General features: G+C 41.9%; 1 protein-coding gene across 24 annotated transcripts; it reads left to right on the forward strand.

Annotated features, from left to right (window-relative positions):
- The first annotated feature begins 8002 nt into the window (after positions 1-8002).
- LOC100280007 (uncharacterized) lies at positions 8003-20226 on the forward strand. 24 transcript variants are annotated; one of them, XR_004855459.1, is made up of 9 exons: positions 8041-8211; positions 8284-8518; positions 12467-12646; positions 12817-12981; positions 13258-13407; positions 18746-18885; positions 18959-19026; positions 19153-19289; positions 19949-20226. XR_004855459.1 is itself a non-coding variant. In XM_020546656.1 (7 exons), the coding sequence occupies exons 4-7, from the start codon at positions 18282-18284 to the stop codon at positions 20015-20017; spliced, it is 390 nt and encodes a 129-aa protein (XP_020402245.1). In that variant the 5' UTR covers positions 8041-8211; positions 8284-8518; positions 13258-13407; positions 18193-18281; the 3' UTR covers positions 20018-20226. The 24 variants fall into 24 exon arrangements, 6 of the variants coding, with proteins under 6 accessions (XP_020402245.1, XP_020402246.1, XP_008664542.1 ...); XR_560842.2 differs by lacking the exon at positions 19949-20226 and adding an exon at positions 14682-14751 and having other exon boundaries at positions 19153-19486; XR_004855464.1 differs by lacking the exon at positions 19153-19289.
- Positions 20227-22021: the final 1795 nt, after the last annotated feature.

The following is a 22021-nucleotide window of genomic DNA, read 5'->3' on the forward strand; positions in this document are numbered from 1 at the left end:
GAAGAGGTCTATGTTGAGCAACCTCCCGGCTTTAAAGATAGCGAGTACCCTAATCATGTTTACAAACTCTCTAAGGCGCTTTATGGGCTCAAGCAAGCCCCAAGAGCATGGTATGAATGCATAAGAGATTTTCTTATCACTAATGGCTTCAAAGTCGGAAAAGTCGATCCTACTCTCTTCACTAAAACAATTGCAAATAATTTGTTTGTATGCCAAATTTATGTTGATGATATAATATTTGGGTCTACTAACAAATCTACTTGTGAAGAGTTTAGTAGGATCACGGTTCAAACATTCGAGATGTCTATGATGGGGGAGTTAAAGTATTTCTTAGGATTTCAAGTGAAGCAACTCCAAGAGGGCACCTTCATCAGCCAAACCAAGTACATTCAAGATATACTCACCAAGTTTGGAATAAAGGATGCCAAGCCCATCAAGACACCCATGGGAACCAATGGGCATCTCGACCTCGACACGGGAGGTAAATCCGTAGATCAAAAGGTATATCGGTCGATGATAGGATCTCTACTCTATTTATGTGCATCTTGACAGGATATTATGCTTTTCGTATGCATGTGTGCAAGGTTCCAAGCCGATCCTAAGGAAGTTCACCTTAGGGCCGTGAAAAGAATCTTGAGATATTTAGTTCATACACCTAAGTTTGGTCTTTGGTACCCCAAGGGATCCTCTTTTGATTTATTAGGATATTCAGATGCTGATTAGGCAGGGTGTAAAATTGATAGGAAGGGCACATCAGGGATTTGTCAGTTTCTAGGGAGATCCCTGGTGTCTTGGGCTTCAAAGAAACAAAACTCAGTAGCTCTTTCTACCGCCAAAGCCGAGTATATTGCCGCAGGCCATTGTTGCGCGCAATTACTTTGGATGAGGCAAACCCTTAGGGACTATGGCTACAAATTTAGCAAAGTCCCTCTCCTATGTGATAATGAGAGTGCAATCCGCATGGCGGATAATCCCGTTGAACACAGCCGCACTAAGCACATAGCCATTCGGTATCACTTTTTGAGAGATCACCAACAAAGGAGGGATATCGAGATAGCCTATATTAGCACCAAAGAACAATTAGCTGATATCTTTACCAAGCCACTAGATGAGAAAACCTTTACCAAACTTAGGAATGAGCTAAACATTCTTGATTCTAGCAATTTTGATTGATACTTTGCACACATAGCTCATTTATATACCTTTGATCCTATCTCTTTTATGTCTATGACTAATGTGTTTTCAAGTGTATTCTCATGCTTAATCATAGAATTGAAAGGAAAATGGAGTATTTGGCAAAGACGACGCTTCCACTCAACTCCATTGGTATTATCTACTCTTTGCCGGTATTCCGCCATCTCTCCACATTGGCATAATCTTTCACTCATATTTATTTGTTTGCCATTGGGGAGAAAGTAAAAGGGCTTATATTTCACTCACAAGTATCTGTTTTTGGCGATTCATGCCAAAGGGGGAGAAAGTATTAGCCCAAAGCAAAATTAAAGGACCACACCAAAGCAAAAGGACTGCACCACCACCCGAATTTTAGAAATGAAGTTTTCAAATTGGTATCTTATTATGTTTTCAAAAGGGGGAGAAAGCTCTAGTATCTTCAAAATTTTATAAAACCCTCTTGAACACTAAGAGGAGAATTTCGTTGAGGGGGAGTTTTGTTAAGTCAAAGGAAAAGCATTTGAAACAGGGGGAGAAAATTTTAAATCTTAAAAATGCTTCTTTCAATCTTATTCATACACCTTTGACTATTTGCAAAAAGTTTTAAAGAATTTTACAACGAATTTGCAAAAAGAAACTAGTGGTGCAAGCGTGGTAAAAAATTTGAATAAGAAGAAAACAATCCATGCATATCTAGTAGAAATAATTATTGGTTTCATTCCAAGCAACCTTTGCACTTACCTTATGCAAACTAGTTCAATTCTGCACTTCTATATTTGCTTTGGTTTGTGTTGGCATCAATCACCAAAAAGGGGGAGATTGAAAGGGAAATAGGGTCAAACCTTTTCCTAAATGATTTTGGTGGTTGAATTGCCCAACACAAACAATTGGACTAACTACTTTGCTCTAGATTATAAGTTCTACAAGTGCCGAAGGTTCACAACAAACCAATAAAAAGTCCAAGAAAGGGTTCAAAACAAAGGAGCAAAAGACAACCGAAAGCTGCTCTGGTCTGGCGCACCGGACTGTCCGGTGTGCCACCGGACAGTGTCCGTTGCACCAGGGAGATCCACTTCGAACTTGCCAGCTTCGGGAATTTGGGGAGCCGCTCCGCTATAATTCACCGGACTGTCCGGTGTAGCGCCGACTGTCCGGTGTGCCAGCAGGAGCAACGGCTAGCACGCCAACGGTCGTCTGCAAAAGGTGAATAGTGAGCTACAGTGCGCGGACTGCGCGCGCAGAAGTCAGAGCAGGCGCAGAAGGCGCACTGGAGAGTGAACAGGACCTGTCCGGTGCACCACCGGACTGTCCGGTGGCCTCACAAGTCAGAGCTCCAATGGTCGAACCCTAACAGTTGGGTGACGTGGCTGGCGCACTGGACAGTGTCCGGTGGCGCACCAGACTGTCTGCGTGCGCCCGTCGACAGCAAAGTTCCCCAACGGCCATTTTGGTGGTTGGGGCTATAAATACCCCCAACCACCACACTTCAAGGAATCCAAGCTTTCAGTCATTGCATTCAATACAAGAGCTCTAGACTTCACTCCAAGACACAAACAAGAGATCAAATTCTCTCCCAAGTCCAAAGATCATTTCAATCAAATTGTGACTAGTGAGAGAGAGATATTTGTGTTCATTTGAGTTCTTGTGCTTGGATCGCTTTTCTTCTTCCTTCTTTCTTGTTCCCAAAACACTTATAATCAACGCAAGAGACACCAAGTTATGGTGGTCCTTGTGAGGGGTCTAAGTGACCCGTTGATTGAGAAGAGAAGCTCACTCGGTCTAGGTGACCGTTTGAGAGAGGGAAAGGGTTGAAAGAGACCCGGTCTTTGTGACCACCTCAACAGGGAGTAGGTTTGCAAGAACCGAACCTCGGTAAAACAAATCACCGTGTCATCCGTCTTATTTGCTTGTGATTTGTGTTCGCCCTCTCTTTCGGACTCGTTTATATTTCTAACGCTAAGCCCGGCTTGTAGTGTGTGCTTAAGTTTATAATTTTTAGATTCCGCTTATTCACCCCCCTCTAGGCGACTTTCAGATTCCTAATCTCAAATCTATGTGCAACTAAACAATATAATTTTGGAAAGCTGATTACAATTTCCAATTCCGTGCTCCAGTATCTACATCCAAATAGGGTATTAGAACTATTTATTTTGATTGTCATCGTTTGATTGTCGTAGTTTATGGAAACAGTCAATATTGGTTTTCAACAACTAGTAAATCCATAAGGAGTTCAAAAGCCTCAATTATGGCAGTATCTAATGTTGTGAGTTCTTCTTTCATTGTTAACCTTGTTAATATGGTCTACTCGCAAGACTTCCGTAAAACAATGCCACTTATAAGCGAGAACATATATATCCACTTGTGGTATAAATCTCACAGTCGTTAGATATCTATTTTGCATCACAATAAGGCTCCACAACTTAGGATAACCGATTTAGTGATTATCGTAGCTCATAGTCCCTTTTATATAGCGCAATATCCTCTCAAGCATATTCTCATGATCATCCCCTAGATTGGAAACAAACCGGCTAAGTTTGCTTAGAGCAAATGAGGTGTTAGCCCTCATTACACTAGCCAAACACATAAAAGAGAATGATTCAAGAATATCTCAATTGATTTCATGCTATTTTGCGATTTTTCTTTAACAGAATACTAGGGTCGTAAAGAGTCGGAGTAGATATGCTATCACCACATTCAAAGCGACTCATCACTTTTTTCCATATAATAGGATTTCATAAGAGTAACCCACCATTTTCTTCTTCTATCAACAATATTATGTTAAGAATAACATCAACTTCTCTCAAATCTTTCATTTCAAAATTACTAGACAAAAAGTCTTTCACTTCCTTATTTGCATTAATATATTCCAAAAATTATTATATCATCAAATAGAAGCATAAGATCACACCTTCTTCCGCACTGTATCAGTAATAGACATAATTATTAGCTTTATTTACAACAAATCCGTGTAATGTTAAAAGTTCATTGGACTTCACGTGCTAATGCTTAGGTGCTTGTTTTAGGGCATGCAAAGATTTAATAATTTACGTATCTTCCCTCTTGCGTATTTGCTACAAAACCATCAGGATTATCTATATAGATTTCTTTCTCAAAGCCTCCATTTAGAAAAGTATTATTAACATCCATTTGATTAATGAGAAGACCATGGGAGGCAGCCATGGGAAGTTTCACATGTGTGATCGTCAAGTGGGCAACTTATGAGTAAGTATCAAAATAATCTTCACTTTCTTTGTAGATATGACACTTGACCACAAGCCTCGCCTTGTACTTGTCAATAGTATCATCACGACTAGTCTTTTTCTTAAACACCCATTTTACATTCCACAGGTTTTCACCCATAACGACGATCAACTACCTTCCAAGTTCTATTAGACATAATTGAATCCATCTAACTCTAGACATCTTTCTTCCACAAGTAAGCATCAAGAGAATAATATGCCCCTTATATAGTTTTAGGAGTTTTATCCACATGGTATATAAAATAGTATTCACCAAAATATTTTATAGTCCTTTGTATTTTACACTTTTGAGTGACTATAGTATTATCCTCCTCTAAATTTTCCACATAGGTTTCAATATCAGCGTATACTACCGATTTATGCATCTGAGATAAAATAGAATTATGACTAGGTGTGCTAGGTATATTTTTCATAAGAAATCCACTCTAAAAATGTAGCATCTCTGTATTCCATAATTGTACCAACATTCATATCAGGTACTCCTAGAGTTTATTATTAAAAATCTATAATCAATGTTGTTAAAAGTATACCAAGAAAGACACAATTAGCACTTTATCCAAGATTTTCTTCTAGTTGATTGGACTATTCACCTTGGCGAAACAACCCCATGTTCGTAGGTAAGATATATTTAATATCTTCTTTCCCATTTCTTGAATGGTGTAATTGTTTTGTTCCTTTGGACACTTTATCCATGATAAAGCACACTGCCATAATTGATTTATCACACCATTCCTTAGATAGTCTGGTTGTATTTAACATGGTGTTGCCCAACTTTGTTAAATTGAGGTTCTTTCTCTTGTCAATTCCACTAAATTGTATAAACCTCTAATAAAGACAAACAGAACAAGCGTTCACTCTCATAGACTTTACCAAAAAAAGTTACATGCTTAGATTGTTAGACATTACACATTTATTGAACTCAAACACAAGTTTCTAGCCATCTCAACATAGCAGCGAACCACAAATTAAATTTTTTTTATTGAGGGGATATGGTGTATGTTCTTTAGTTACATAGTCTTTTCTAAAGTATTATTCAGATTGATCGTACCAACACCACAAATAGTCTCACGTGCTCCATTCCCCATCAAAGGAGGATGTTCTGTTGACCAGATCAGGAGAAGTTAAAGAAATATCAGCACAAACATGAATATTGGTCCATGTGTCAGCCCTCCAATCAGGTGAATAACAAACTAAAAGAATAGTAGATAATAAATTACCATACCCAATGTTCCTTTTACCAACCTTAACCATGTTTATAGGTTTCTTGTTTGATTTTCACTTGGGTGCCGTTTGGTTCAAAAAATGTAACGCAAATGGTAATGGTAACGGTTTACGATCGATTACTAGTGGTAACAAATTTGAATAGGCTGGTATCAATTTTTAGTATGGTATCTGATTACGGTTGGAGTAAAACAAACATGATTTAACGTTATCAGTTACCCATTGCGTTACAAATATGTGAACCAAACGGCACCTTGGCTTCCTTGCACTCCCTAGCATAATGCGTGGACTTGACACGAGTGAAAGCAATTACCAATTTTCTTCTTCATCTTCTTATGAAAATGAGTGATTTTCTTTTGTTTGAGCTCTTGCTTGGATTTCTTCTTGTATGAGTTTTGAGGATTTTTCTACACTGTATGGGGACTAGATCTCCCGTCAACAACTTCCTTGCTATGGCTCTCACCTTCTCTTCGACATCTAAAGAGCCAATGAGTTTGGCAATGCTAAAATCTTGTCTCTTATGCTTCAAAAAAGCAGTAGAATTTGTCTAAGTCTATTGTGTTGGTCACTCGTTTTATATTGCTGTGAATCAAGAACCAGGCAACACATTTGTTAAACGTTAAAGACATTTGTACTTTGAAGCATTATTTTTCTTCGAAAATAATGAGTTTTGGACGAAGGTCATGAAGAACAGGTCTTCAATATTCACAAATATAAAAACATAATTAACAATGTAACATTATGCCCTTTATTTATCTCATATCAAATGTATAGGTATAATAAGATACATTTCATATATTAACAAACTGACATACAATTCACATTACATTGGTATCTTTGGCTTGTTCGAAGGCAAAGACGTGAATACAATTCCGATTCAGCGTGAACAGTACTGTTCATCTATTTATAAGCAATCGTGCAGCTTCGTACGGTGTTACATTCATGCCTTCATAGAGTACACATAAGGTTTACAATTATTCTAAGGGTAATATTGTCATTTGCACTTATCAACTTCAACAACAGCTTCTCCTTATGTCGCCTTCCTGCGTCATGTAACGAAACTTGCTTCGTCTTACTTCCATTGATCTATGTCGAAGTTTTTCCGGTCATCGAGCTCCTGTAACACTTAGAAACATACTGACAACAAGTTGGTTAGCCGTGTTTTTGTAGGACCCTCGGAAGAGGAAGGTCTCCAACATATGGTAGCTTAGCAATGATTTAGCTTGCCATAAACTTGCCTACCAACGCACAACCAAAATTCTCGAGTTTTTTCATGCGTTTGCTTTTACTACAGAACCACCATCAGTCATCCTATTGGCACGAAACTTCTATATGAGATATAGAAATCGCTACCAGCATTAGAAACTCCATATGGATTAATGTCTAGTCAAAATCTTGTATGATACTAAATCACGACGTATACTTTATTTGATATGGATCTTAAAATTTATTTAATTATTTATATGACCAGACACACGGTATAACTAACACTTGAGTACATGTCTGCAGTAGGCAAGCAGCTTATTTTCCCTGCAGTCAGAGATATCATATACTGTACACATCGTCGCCCCGCTGTCAGTGGCTACGTGTTGAGAGTCCATGGCGCCAGGAGTATTTTGAAGTAGAGCGGATAAGGCCGGCCGGTGCGTGCGTTGTGGGTTGTGGCGACGAAAATCCGAACGAGTCGCCGCTGGCCCTTGGTACTTCCGCCCAGCTGCAGTTGCCGAAACGGCTCCGGATGGCATGCATGCCGTGCGTGTGCGTGGCTTTTGGTCGGAGCTATTCAGCGAGCCAGAGGGGCGTCTACGTTGCCGCGTGCTTCTGAGATGACTTGTTCGCGGAACTTGGTGGCCGGCGCGCACGTTCATCGAACGTTGGCGATCGCGATCGGCGCTCCCATTATGCACGGTCTATTCGACAGTAGCTCGGCACGTTGCGTGCGTGCCGAAATTATCGTGGGCTTTTGCCATTTGCCAATGCAATTATGCAAAGCGTACATGCCGTCGGGTCGGGCACGTGGATGTGGCTAAGCATGTCAGCGCATGTGCACGCCCATCCCTCTAGCCTGTTCGTTTGTATCGGAAGAAATTTGTTCTAACTGATTAAAGACTATATAAATAGGGTGTTTGGTTTAGTCTATTTATTTTATTTTAGTTTAGTTTAGTTTTCCTAAATTACTAAATACGGTGTTTTAGTTTCGGTATTTATCAATTTAGATACTAAAATGGAATACAATTGATATTTCTTTTACTTTAAAGCAGGAAGGAATCCGGATCTCCCGTGCGTCCACGTCGTCAAAAATTTTATTTGCCGTTCGATCGTTATCCAGTGGTGGCAGCGTTCTCCCTGTCTGTCGTTTGTAGATAGTTCTAGGTCTCTCCCCGTACCAGCGTCTCCAAGTCTCACGCTCTCTCCTCCATCCCAACGTCTCCAGTCTCGCGCTCTCTCCCCCCAAAAACCTCGTCTTCCTCCGCTCGTCTGCGTTCTCGGCCATCGGTACTCTCCACCGGCGCTCCAGAGTTCATCGGTACTCTCTAGCGGCGCTCCAGAGTTCCAGGTAATCGCGCTCCCTCCTCCACCCCATCCGCTCCATCCCATTCCGGTTTCCCATTGCTAAGGTTTACGGTAGACACAGTGACGGTGGCGGCGGCGCCGACTTCTCCGGTAGTACTCGCTGTCCTCCTCCCTCACCTTGCGCGCCGCGGACTCGGAGGAGGAAGACAACCCCTGGGTGCTTACCAACGCGCCAGTGGCCTCCTCGGCGCCGGAGAACCGCGGCGGCCGGTCCGTGGAGTCGTCACTCGGCGCCTAGATGTATCTGCTGCTCATCTACTGGTGCGTCCTGCCCGCATTTCCGCCACCAGGTAGCACCGCCTGCGCGGCCCTCTCTCTCCTGTTCTTTACACCTCACCTCCGGATCGCTCAGATATCGAGCCGTAGTCCGACTGGTCGCCGCGTGCCTCCCCCCATCCCCCCGCAGCAGCAGAGCACCACAGCGACCAATGGAGGCGGTGGCCGTTGGCGTGGCACTGGGTGGCCTCTGTATCTCTGTCCGTCATTTCTCCCGAGTTTGCATATGATGTGTTTGTGTGCTCGTCGGGCGAATTCGAGTGGAGACTGGAGAGGTGGGATCTGTGTGGCCAACAAGGCATGGCTGCCTGGATCCCCGATCGGATGCGACCGCCCGTTGATTAAGGGAAGAAGGAGCTTGGTGGGAGTGGGCTGGGGCTGCTTGGGGAATCCGATCCGGCATTGCCTCTGATTGGAATTGACACCACATCAAGGTTGTTGTGCGCGACTTCGGTGCATAGTTACCATTTCCACTGCCATGTAGTCAACAACCTCTTGGGCGAAATATAGGTATATCGGAAACTAGGGTTGCCTTCAGATGAAATTGCAGATTTGTAGTGCCGAGTTGGAATGTCAGGGTAAGTTTAGCATCTTGCTGTAGTTGGTGACCTCCGGTTGAACTTTCCATGTGAATGAGAATTATGTAGGTTTTGATTGAGACTTGGAAGTTTATTCCTTTAAGGATAAACAAAGAAGAGTTCGGTTACTTGACTGTTGCTGCACACGTCTGTCCGTGGTGTCCTGGTGACAGGAGCTGAGTATCCTAACCAGCTAGCTAAGCTACAAACTCTCCAGGCGCAGTGAAGAGAAGCTCACTTGGGTCGTCCGGGTTGGGAGCAGACGCGCCTTGGGGACCCATCTCCACTGCAGGCAGATGTTCTCGATGTTCGGGTGGAACACCTTAGTCATTCATTCGTCAGTTATTCAGACATTCACTCAGTCGTTCATTCAATCAGCTATTTAGGGTGTGTTTGGTTTAAGGAATCACTACATCTAAATTGAGGTGGTGCATCATGGGTTCATTCCTCAAATTTGATGGGATGACCTCATTCCTCATTTTAGTACTAACTAACTAACTATGAGGAATGGGGTGGTGATGGATCAACTCATTCTATTCCACAAACCAAACAAAAATAGTGGGGAGTGAGAAGATGATGGACTAGCTCATTCCTCAAACCAAACACCCTATTAGGCACTAATTCAGTCATTCGTTCGTTGGTTTATTTACTCAGTCATTGATTCGATCATTCAGTTTTTCATTCATTCACTTAGCCAATCGTTTGTTCATTCATTCACTTTTAGATTAATGTTTGAATGCACTAGAACTAATAATTAGCTATTAAAATTAGCTAAAGATTCAAACCGCACGGAACAGCCACATCCTTTGCATTTGCAAGCGCTGCGAGCCTGCGACGCGCACACATGACACACCCGACCTGACGCTCCGGCGCTTGGTGAGGTGACACCGTGATAGGAGTTGGCCCAATTAAGGATAAGAGGTGGTGCTGAGGCTATCTTCGGCGCAGCTGTATATAGAGTTCACTGTTTATAGAAAATATGAAGTGAGATAAGAGTTAGGATGCGAAGGTTGTTGAAGATAGCTTGACAATAAAAAGATTGCTCCAAATCTGTTTTAAAATAAAGCAAACAAAATAGAAAAAAATGACTGAATAATAAGAAAGATCGCACCAAATCTGTTTGAGAATAAAATTAACAAGATAATAAAAACGATTACATAATAAAAAGTATTGCCTTCAATAGGTGACATAATTTAATACAGAAAAAATAATTAAACACAGTGCATATACCATGGCAAATGTTTGCCGAAGTGATTTATCGTGTCCTCAATCGATACAAGTAGCGATTCCTTGTATGTATCTATTGTTTTTCATCTAAAATTGAAACACCCTTCTATTGGCAGTAGTGGCAACAGGCTCAACTGAGTTCTCTCTTTTTCCTATACACACTAATGTTAGAGAGATGATTACATTATATTATATTCCTTCTTAATAAGGATTGTTAAGAAAGGAATGGCTAGCACACTTTGTAATTTTGATGGCTTCATTTATTGAGCGATCATATTAATCTGCATTGTAAACATACTCAATCCTTGTAGACAAAATACTTTTTATGTGCATCAGTGCATGTGCGTCCTGTGCTGACTACGGGCTCATTGGTCTTCATCTCTGTCTACTTCATTAGGATTATGAATTCAGATTTGTTCTTAACGTCAATGTTCCTTCCCTTCAATCCATAGATGTGTCTCTGTAAAAAGAGCAAAAGGTAGTCAATACACTTACTTTTCAACCATCATTTTTATAGTAGCAATATGATGATCCAAGCCTCCAACAACTTCACATCGTCAGAATCAAAGAACACATAGTGCACTGTAAACCATTTTAATACAGATGAAACTGGACTTTACACTCTCCAAATTGCACAAGCTTCTCAGCCCCTTAACCCACCCACCTGCATAAACATGTACACAGAAAAACGCAAGGCTGTTGGAGAAGTTCTTGCTGCTCACAGCATTTCTAAAATTAAGGGACCTCACCATCAGTGATATTCCAAACATATAAAGGTGGCTGACAACTCTATCAACTAGCAATGAAGAGGCCCATGTGATGTTCTTCATGGCAGCACACTCCGTGTGTTAATGGAAAAATTCTAGATTTTAATAATGCGACAATTGATCATGGATCATTATTAGAAAGGTAAGGGTTTTCATGGCACTCTTGCAGTCTTGCTTTTATCCTCTGTTTTCCTGATAGGTTTATTTACCTCAGAACATTTGGCTGGCAGATTGAGCACTTATGGCTTAGTTGAATACCAAATAGAAGAGGGGAATTGCAATGTTAGCTTTTTTAGCATGTACAAAATTTCTTTTTCATCTGTATGAAGGGGCTTAAATAGGCTTTTTCCAATATCTAAAGATAGCACACATGCTTTCCTTAAGATCATTCATTTGAAACTCCGCTGCTATCGATGCATATGTATTTCGATACATGCACACATTGCTTTTCATTATCCCCATTCTACCTCAAAATAAATATCACAAATCTCATTATTACCTTTTCAATTTCGTATGTTGATTGATTATTTTGAAAGAATGCTAAACTCTTATTATAGGTTGCAGCCCCCAAAAGAAAAGTATTATTTCCAAACTCATACTCCTTGCTTCCTTATATTCTTTAGCAATGCACTCAATTTTGTATTTCTAGCTTTATGTCCCTTAGATGAAAATATGAAACAATGTTGGGTCCATAGCTACTTTTTTACGAACTAAGTAGTAGTCCATTTATCTAATTCTTTGGGCATGTCCTCGCTGCTTTTTTTTGCTATCGCTTTAGAGAATTATCTCAAAAGTTATCTCCTTTTGAAGGTAGATATTGCAAATTCAAGCAAACTATAGTAAAAATAGAAAATATGAATGGGTCTTGCTTGGGTACAGGTTGCCTCTTGCAAACTGATACTCTCCGAGTGAAAAGGGGCAAAGCCTTGCCTTTCTGAAAATTTTTGTTCCCAGGTGCAGTTTCAGCAAATTTATGAGCGCAAACTAGGTGCTGAGTTCCACAATGTTAGCTTATTGTTACATATTTGATTTTTTTCTCCTGCATTTCTTATCAAGATTTGCAATCCTGAAGTTTCCTTTTGAATGAAGTAGACACAAAAAAAATCAAAAGAAGTTCACATGAGTACTGTTTTCGGCGAGAACTGTTCCTTTTTCCATTTGACACTAGCAGAAGTCTCTTACTCTCTAGAGCCCCAGATGAAGACATCATCGACTACGTGTGTATCTCCTACCAGCCAGCCTTTAAACTTTAATCATTCTCTCCTCAAGAACCACACAATACAGATGAGCCAATCAGTCCTCAACTCTTCGTCAGGAATCAAAACAAGCTTATCATTGGTTTATGTGTGCACCCACCATTTTAACTCTCACCAAACCTCTATCTTTTCAGTTTAGGCCAGCTACCATCTTAAAGGTCTATACGATGATTTCAAAATCAGTGTAAGCTCAAACAGCGCCGGTGAGAAGCCAATGCTCTAGATGTGGCATCTAAATAGCACGTGTTCGAAGGGTACGATCCCAATCATAAGAAATAAGAAGGATGACTTGCTTCGAGCAGCTCCATTAAGCGGTATGGCAGGAAGTGACATACTGCTCCGAACCTAGTGTTTGTTTGTTTTAATATGTTTTGTGAGGATGGTCACCAAGTATGTCCACATGGTTTGTTTTGCTGAAATTGAAGAGCTCGGTAGCTACATTGATATGTTGTGATTACTGAACTATTGCCATTACTTGATGCAGCATGCCATAGCGTACGCCGAGGGCGATAAATAATATGGTGCAAAATCCAGCATTAATGTTTGGGAGCCCAAGATTCAGCAGGCTAACAAATTTGGCTTGTCCTAGCTCTGGATCTTTGGGGGTTCATTTAAGGAGGATGTCAACAGTATAGAGGCTGGTTGATAGGTATTGTAAAGCTGAGTTTATGAGTTCAGCCTGCTCATAGATACTTATGTCAAACAAATGATGACCATTTTTACAGTCGTCTAGAACTTGACTGTCTAACATTTATGTCATATTTGGTGCATCAGTTTAGCCCTGGCCACAACACCACTAGGTTGTTCACATACTTGACTGTAAATCTCACAAGTTATGCATTTCAGTACTTGATTAGTCCACATTCTACCATTGAAGTGTCAACTCAATGACTGTTGCATCGCTTTGTTGTTATCTATTTTGCAGAAATAGAATAATGCGTACCAGGCCACAGGGTGCTAGATGTTGTGCTCTGGTTTTATTCAGATAAACACCAAGATGGCTATCGCGACTAGCATTCTCAACATCTCAAACTACGCAGGCTCCCAATGTGATATCAGCATCTTGATCTAGAAGGTTAGCATTTAGCAATTAAAGCGCTCCTTCCGCCTCAGCACATTATATAAGTTTGTATATACAATGTACATATACAATCTACAATATATATGAATAGTATATCTGAAAAATATAGTTGTTACTTATATTACAAATGTTTTCTACGCGCGCGGGGCGCGCATCAGTTACTAGTATTAATAATAAGTCCCTAAAACTAAGGGAGTAAGGGCGTGTTTGTCGTCATGGTTCGGCAGTCTGGCTGCGCTCCCGAGCTGTAGCTCCCGTGTTTGTGTCGCGTGACTTGCTCGGAAGTCTGGCTGTACGTATGCAAATTTAGTCTCTCAGCCTGGCTCCACAAAAACGAGGTTAGGATCCGTTTCTTGGGAGCCTGGCTGCTCAAGGCGCAAGGATACCGTGTTTAGCTAGTTTGAGTCTTCTAGCTCGACTGTATATTGGGTGATAAACACCAGCTCGTCTGAGCCAGACTCATATGGTACAAGTGCACAAATAAAGTGAGTTGCAGTAGCCGAGACAAGCTAGTCTCAGCCTGGATCAGTTGAACGGGCCGAGCTGGCCAGACACGGGGTCACAAACACGCCCTAAACACCCTAAATTAGGTAAGCAATCTATCTAAAAATCCGTGCCGAGTGACTGCTCTCTAGAACCCGAACCGGCCTTTAATCTGTTTTCTTAAAACACCCTTCTCTTTTAATAAGGACCAAAATTTGGAGTTTGAGTCCCGTTCGATCGTAGCCACCCCTTCCGTCTGTGAATCGTTTGCCTTTGCATGACAGCTAGGCCTTTCCTGTCCACAGCACGGGACTTTGGTGATCAAATAATGTATATGCTGAAAAGACTAAAGTGGTGCAGGCATGCAGTGTCTGACTGTCTGTATTGATCTTGCTAACACGATGCCTCGGTATCGGTACCATGCCTTTCGAACCTTGTGGATGGTGACGAGTAGGGGAGGAAAAGAGGTCGGTTTGGTGCGGATAGGTCAAGTAATGAGCCGAGTCTACCTTGCCTCGCTCCTCTGACGAATCTGACCGAAACCGTTCTCCAAAATAATTGAAGTAACATATTCTAGATTAGTAAAATAAATATATTATTAATATAATATAGAAAATATGTAATTTTTTACAGTAATCTTAAAAAAAAGATACACTAATCGTCTATTTAGTATTGATAATATATACTAATTAAAATTTTATGTATAACAAATTATTATTAGATCGAGCTAGCTCGCGAGGTAAGTTGAGCTGATTCGCGCTTTTCTCGATCTGCAACTCTGCAAGGTTCCATGGTACGGGAGGCCGGGAGCTGGAGGTTGGAGGGATAAAAACGGTCGGAAACGGTATTTATTCGGTAATCAGTTTTTTCTTTGATTGCGAATAAATAGGATATAGAATATACAATACAAATTTGTATTCTTATTTTTAACATTCAACTTGTTAAGATTCATAAAAGGTAAACCTCAAATTCATCCTACATTTTCTCAAATAATAGATATAAACTTCGGTATGGATTCGGAAACAAATTCGGTAATTTTTTCAACTTTTTGTGTTGTAAGGAGCAAATAATACATAAAACAACTTATATAATATTTTATTCATATTTGTACTAATGTGCTTGATAACATAAGAAAAGATAAATATCAAATTTTATATATATATCTATTTTAAAATATTAAATTTGTTCTAACAGTTCGGATTACCACTTTTATCCTTCTGGAGCTGGAGTACTGGACTGACCGTTGGATCGAAACAACGAGGCAATGGTGGGCCTTGGGGATGCGGCCGGGAGTCCAGTAGTAACCCGAAATAAGCTCATTCTGAGCCCAGTTAACTGCCCACCCTCGAGGCTTGGACAATGGAGCGCCGCCAGTAAGGAAAAACCGACACCATATGCCGTCTAGAATCTTGAAAAGATAGGTTTCGATAAGACAATTACTAATGAGAGTTGTGTCATAGTTTCATTCTATTAAATAAGATAATATGTCGCTATATTTGTTAACATGACACGATATTTATAGCGAGAGAGATGACGAGAGTTTTATGGGATGAGAGAGGTTTCATCTAGATGAAACTCAGAATACACGGTTTCATAGACAAAAGCTGATGTGTCACTTTTAAAGATATTTATAATGAGAGAGATGAAAAGAGTTTTATGGGAGGAGAGGGGTTGCATCCGGATACACGGTTTCATCACAAAAGTTGATGTGTCGCTTTTGAAGATATTTATAATGAGAGGTGAAAATAGTTTCATGGGAGGAGAGGGAGTTGCATACGGATGAAACTCAGAATACACGGTTTTATAAACAAAAGTTGACGTGTCACTTTTTAAAACCGTGCAATGACACTTACACTAAGAATGACCTAATAGAACGCCGGCATGACAGGAATCCAAACTATTGGTCCTCTCGAATCTTGAAAAGGAATTAATAAAGCAGAGAGAATGATACGCCTGGTCCCTAGTATGTGCTATTCCAAGAGCCGGGACCAACGAACCACCCAATAGACCAATAGACCCCAAAGATCTTGGGAAAATTTGCCTATGTGCTATCGAAATCTATACTTATTTCTTGTGTGCCATTGAGTAGTATACAATTTTTTTTTTATATATAACATGTGGAATCAGTAGCACACAAAACATGAGTATAACTTCAGATGGTATATATGGAATATTGCTCCCAAGATCTTGTATCCTATCTAAGTTCTTAAAACCTGACCCCTTTTGGACGCCTCTCCGCGCTTCATGGGTTATTTTCCTATCGCGAGCCGATGCGCGTTAGATTCCTTGCTCCGGCCTCGCGCGTCATCGACGCACACCGCGTCTGATTCTCTTCTCTGCCTCACGTGGTGGGACCCAACGACATGAGCGAACTGCTTACGGCTTCTCGTTTTTTGCACTCTTTCTCACGCGGCCACCGCTATCTCCATTCTCCTCCTTTCGCACCCTCTCTCTAAAAATCCCAAACCCTAAACGACAGTGATTCCTCCTCCTCCAACCCCCGCGGTGGCGACTTGGGCGGAGGTGCCGTCCGATTCTTGTGGACGCCCTGACATCGTCTCGCACCTGGCGAATGGCGCGGGCGACAGGATCACAACACCACCACGACCTCCTACATCGTCGAGGTTGCCGGCGCGCGCGTCATCCTGCTCATCTACGACGGACCCCAAGACCGCCTCCTCGAGGTGCACGTCTTTCGCACGCTCGCCTCCATTGGTTTCTATCCTCTCCTCTTTTCCCTGTCCGCGTCTTGGACTCCTGGATAGGCAATGCGTCGTCGAGTTCTTGCAGGAGGGACATTAGCTTCTTCGATGTGTTCGCAAGTACGACACACATATTCATACATGTTTTGCCGCTGACCGCGAGGAAGCCCAGGCCGAGGCCGCTGTCGCGGCGAGGGGACTGGGCCGGCGGAAGGTCGGGCCGCGGCCGATCCGACGGCGAGACTGCGGCAGCGGCCACCGGGGGAGGCGGAGAGGCGGACGGTGGGGACGGTGACGGTGAGGTGGTGGGACTGCATGGGGACGGCGAAGGAGAAGTCGCGGCGGCGGCGGCGCGCCTCCCGCGCTTGGAGGACGGGGAGGGCTGCTTCTTGAGGCGGCCATGGTTCTTGACGACGAGGTCGGCGAGAGAGGTGGGGAAGCCGGTCTGGACGGGGAGGGGCCCGGCGCGGGAGGGGCGGAGCGCGGTGAGGAGGCGGCCGACGCGGCCGGAGGGGCGGTCCTTCGGCGGGCTAGGCATCGGTGGCCGCGCCCGTCGCCGGCGGGCATAGGAGGGATGGTGTATTTTCTTATTGGCGTATTTTCTTATCTGAATCTTCTTTATTAAAACCTGACTCCCTTTTAGCTCTCCCCGCGTTTCACAGCTTCGGCGCCGATCACGAGTACGGACACGAACTTTTCCACACAGACGCGAACTTTCTAGCCTTGCCCTCGACGGCGGCCACACGAACACGACGCCCAGTCGCCCACTTCGATCTCTTCACTGCCACCATCCCTCTGCTCGTCTCCACCCTGTTCTTCCCTCGACGCAGCCGCAAGCGCTGCCCTCCTCCGGGCTCGCCTCCATGGCCGTGCGTAGGTGGGTCGCTCTCGCTCCCCACCCCGTCGCCTTCCTCCTCGTACAATACAGACAGAGGACAGGGAGCAAACAAGAAGCAAAGGTGGGGGAAGCAGGGAGGCGAGGCAAGCAGTGGTGAAGGGGAACGGAGCGAGGCTTCGGCTGGTGATGTAGCTGAGGTGCCCGATCTTTCGGCGAGTAGAGATAATTCCGATTTGGCGGAAGATGACCCTTGCGATCCGACTACGACGAGCAAGCCCGAGGCGCCAATGCAATCGCTGAACCAACTCCCTGTGGTTACCGACCTTGCTGATGCGAGATCGGCCTGATCACGAAGATCGTTTCCTGTACGCAATCGAAGAACGAACAAGAAAAAGATGCGAGCAATCTAATCTATTACTCGAGGGTGGAGTTCTGAATACACGAAGACAGCGCAGATTTGCGCGTGTTCGAGAGTAGCTAAAGCTAACGTAAAACAAAACTCGAAGAACAAAGGAGGCGCAGCTCCTGTTTAAATAGAGAGGGGGCGCAGCCCCTAGGGGCGGCCAACCCTAGGTCGTCCACTATGGGCCACAGTTGGGCTGGTCGTCTATTCTTCTGGGCCCTCATTCTTTAGTACAATGACGGAGTTAAGATCTCTGGCACGGGCCCGAGTGATTGACCCAGCTAATGAAGGAAGTGGCGCTTGATGTTGAGGTGCTGCTGGTGTAGTCGTACTCATAATGATGTCCTCGTCAGCTGGGTTCCATGGTGTGGGTGTGGTTTTGGCGATAGATGGAGACTCAAGCGTGGGTGGTTGTGGGCACGAGGAGCCACACGAAAGCTGGATGCCACAGCGAGGAGGAGGAAGAGAAGGAGATGGTCGTCTCCTCCATATGCGCAAGTCGTTCAAGGACTCGCTCAAGGTGCTCGAGGCCGACATCCAACATGCCAACACCCTGTGAGTGCCTTTGCTCCCTCGTTTTCGTCGCAGCCGCCTCGATTTCACGCTTGCAGCAGCTGCTGCCTACCGCAATTTGATCTACACATCGCCCCATACCGCCTAAGGAATGGCTCCGCCCGATTCCTGGCCCAAACCGGGGCAAAATAAGTTGCTCCAGTGGGTGGGTATGTTACAACAGCGATTTGATTGAGTTCTGATGTCAAGTCCTGTGACTCGTTTCATGCTCATGCCGCGTGCATGATTGAGCGGTGGGCACCGACGCTCGATGGTCGAGCAGACGAGCACACCTGCTCCCTGACACTAGCGGATTGGCCCTCGTGCTGACTGCTCGCTCAAAAAACTCCACAGGGCAGCGGATTTCTCGAGGGACTACGACGGGATGCCTCTAGATGTACAACCCCGACTCCCACTTCTTCCTCTTCCTCATGTACTGGACCGATTGCAGCCTAGCTGGCGCGCTTGGGCTACTCAAGATCCTAATCTACAAGGTGGTTTCTGCTCCACACAATTCCTGCGATGTGGTGTTACCGTGTTACATGCTCAGGAAGCTTTGTTATGCAGGTTTATGTAGATGGGAGTACCACCGTGACTTGGGAGCTAACTTGGATAATGATCTCTTAGTTCTCAAGGTAATTATTTCTGTATTTGCTCTCTCTGTTTCATTTAATCATGTCCATTTATCAATCTGGGCTTATGAATTTTATTTAATATCTCAAACTGATTTAAACTGAATCATTGCTTATTGCTGGTTACAGACTGTAAATTACCTTTTCCTGCACCAAGTTGTGAAGTTGTTTCCTCTGAGATGAAGCAAAACCAATAAGTATCTTTTCAAATTTCAGAAATCGCACTGAAGCCATGAGTGCTTCATGGAATTCAGTCATCTGTTGGGGTACAAATATGAACTATAGTTTGCCCCCAAATTTTCTCTCTTTATTTTTTCAGTGCATTAACATTGATAGTATTGGTTTTTTCCTAGGAAATTATGTCTAAATAGAAGTTCATAACTAATTCTGTAACTTTGATATTAAGATGGGTGTTCGCCTGATGATTTTTAAATGGAAAAGGAGAATACGATGAGTTTTAAAACCTTTGGACTTCATTTTCAGTATACAACTTCTGTCATCTATAAATACATCGGGTTGTATCCCATTTTTTAGATAATCAGATTTGCCAACATGTGTCAAACTTGATCAGTAGAATCTACATGCTCGCATTCACAAATGATACATAAGGTCCAGCAGTTTTGAAATAAAACACCACTTAGGTTTATCCATGTAAAACATCCTCTAATATGCTTTTCTAAGGGTTTCTCTATGCTTTTTCAGTCTACATTTTTCTTATTTTCCTATAATATATAAGTGTACCTAGATAATGCATCGGGGAAGCATTAGACTTGCAGTGAAATAGTAATGTACTAATGTGCAGTGTTAGATTTCTTTTTGGGCATCTCTAAACATGAATATATCACCTTTATGGAAGTTGCTATCTAGACTTGAGATTTGTTCAAAAGTACACAACATCAGTTCCAATTTTTGTGCATTTTTTCAGATCAGTTCCAATAACATGTGGCACTACTCCAGTGATATGACCCTCCTTATTATAACTGCCAACATATAAGTTACCTTTCTTACAATATATTTTAGTCCGCTACAGCGCCCGATAGGGTGCTATTTTTTCTAGTTTAATTAAGGCTCCCTTGGAACAATGGATATAAAAGTACTGTGTCCATCCTATGATATAAGGCACTGTAACCAATTTTTAGTTTTGTTCCATGATATAAGGGCATGTACAAGCTAGATGTTATAATGGTGTTTGGGATAGCTCCAGGTTCTAGCTCCAGTGTGGAGTATTTTTAATCTAAATAATAAATAAAATGACTTATCTAAATGTATTTTAAAGGTTTACAGTTCTAGCTCCACGATTTTCTCAAGCATCTAGTTACATGCTCTACTAACTCCACCAATTTTTCTGGAGCTAAAGTTTTCCAAAGAGGGCTTATGTTTTGGTTCTCAAGACAATAGATAGTAGATACATCTAAGAATCTCTATACAACCAATGTAATTAAGGGCTTATTTGGGAACACGGTATTTTTGTAGTTCCAAGACAATATTGTGGTATTTGTGCATACCATGGTATTTTAGACTAAATGTTTGGAAGCACATACAAGAATTGTATTTTATACCATGGTTTTGCTGATACCATGGTGGGTCAACAAAACTTTGCCAATACGAAAGTTTTTTGCTTTCATGCAGCTACAATCTTCTCTTCTTCTACACTACACCTAAAATACTATGTCTCCAAACATGTATTGGATTAAACTGATGTAAAATATACAATAGTTATGTCATAGCATACATTAAACCATGCTATTAAAAACTATGGTTTTGAGAAACAAAGTTCCAAAATAGGCCATAAATCTTTTATCTTATTTACTGGAACCCCTCAAAATATGACTCACATTGATGTGAATTGTATGGGTGGAGTCATATCGAGACTTAAAGAATAATGATAGAGACGTCCTTTGTCAAGATACATCTCTTATGGTTTTTCTTTTTGCACTTACCGGGTTTAGAGTTAGGCGTTTCGCTGTCCTTCTGGTTGCTGGCTGTAGCTGCAATTATATTATAGATGAGCTTGACTGGCTGCTTTTTGCAAGCTGCTGGCCGACCAAACGGCGTCGGGTTTAGTGCAAAAATATGCAACAACATTTATATGGATAAACATTTAAAGCTCTCTAAACACACATACTCCGATGCAATAATATAAAGATCATTTAGAAAGTAAAGTATCATTTATGTGGATACACATTTAGAAATTAAAGTATCATCTATGATATTGCGTACTTTAATTTCTAAACGTACACCGTGTGTTTATAGAGCTGTAGTTTATATGTGGATAAACATTTAAATATCATTTATGTGGTGTTTTTTAAATGCATTGATTGCATGAATATGTGAAATTTGAATGTCAAAGCTTTAGATCAAACTTGATCGTTTTCCCATCCGAATTGAAGTCATGACTCATGAGTGACACAACGCCCGATCCCATGCTCATGATTTTGCGAAGCCAACAATTTTAAACCATATATAAACGTAAGGGCTAGTTTAGAAACTCTATTTTTAAGGGATTTCTATTTTCCCAAGAGAAAATGAAATAATTTCCCTTGGAAAACGAAAATCCGATAGGTAAATGTGGTTTCCAAACTAGCCCTAACCTTTTTTTTTCCTATACAGCGCTATGCTATCTTTAATTTCTACTCCCTCCGGTGAGTGTACTACTAGTTGTCATTTTGGACAAGTTTTAAATCGAACTTATAAAATTTAGACTATAAATAACTGTTTTATTATTTAGTATTGAAACCTAATGTTTATATTTTTATAAGAGTATAAATGAAGTAAAAGTTTATTTTTGTTTTAAAAAATATTTGTCAAAGTTATATTTTTTAAAACCGTGTCGATGTTCTAAACGACAACTAATAGGATACCGAAATGAATACTTAATATCTGCGCCATTCATTTTTAGTTTTTTTTAAAAAAATAGGAATGGGAAAATAAAACCGTATCAAATCTCTTGATTACGGCAGGCAGAGAGCGAGCGAGCGTCACCTTGCTTCTTTTATTT

The sequence above is a fragment of the Zea mays genome, chromosome 1 (genome assembly GCF_902167145.1).
Source record: "Zea mays cultivar B73 chromosome 1, Zm-B73-REFERENCE-NAM-5.0, whole genome shotgun sequence".
Lineage (NCBI taxonomy): Eukaryota > Viridiplantae > Streptophyta > Magnoliopsida > Poales > Poaceae > Zea > Zea mays.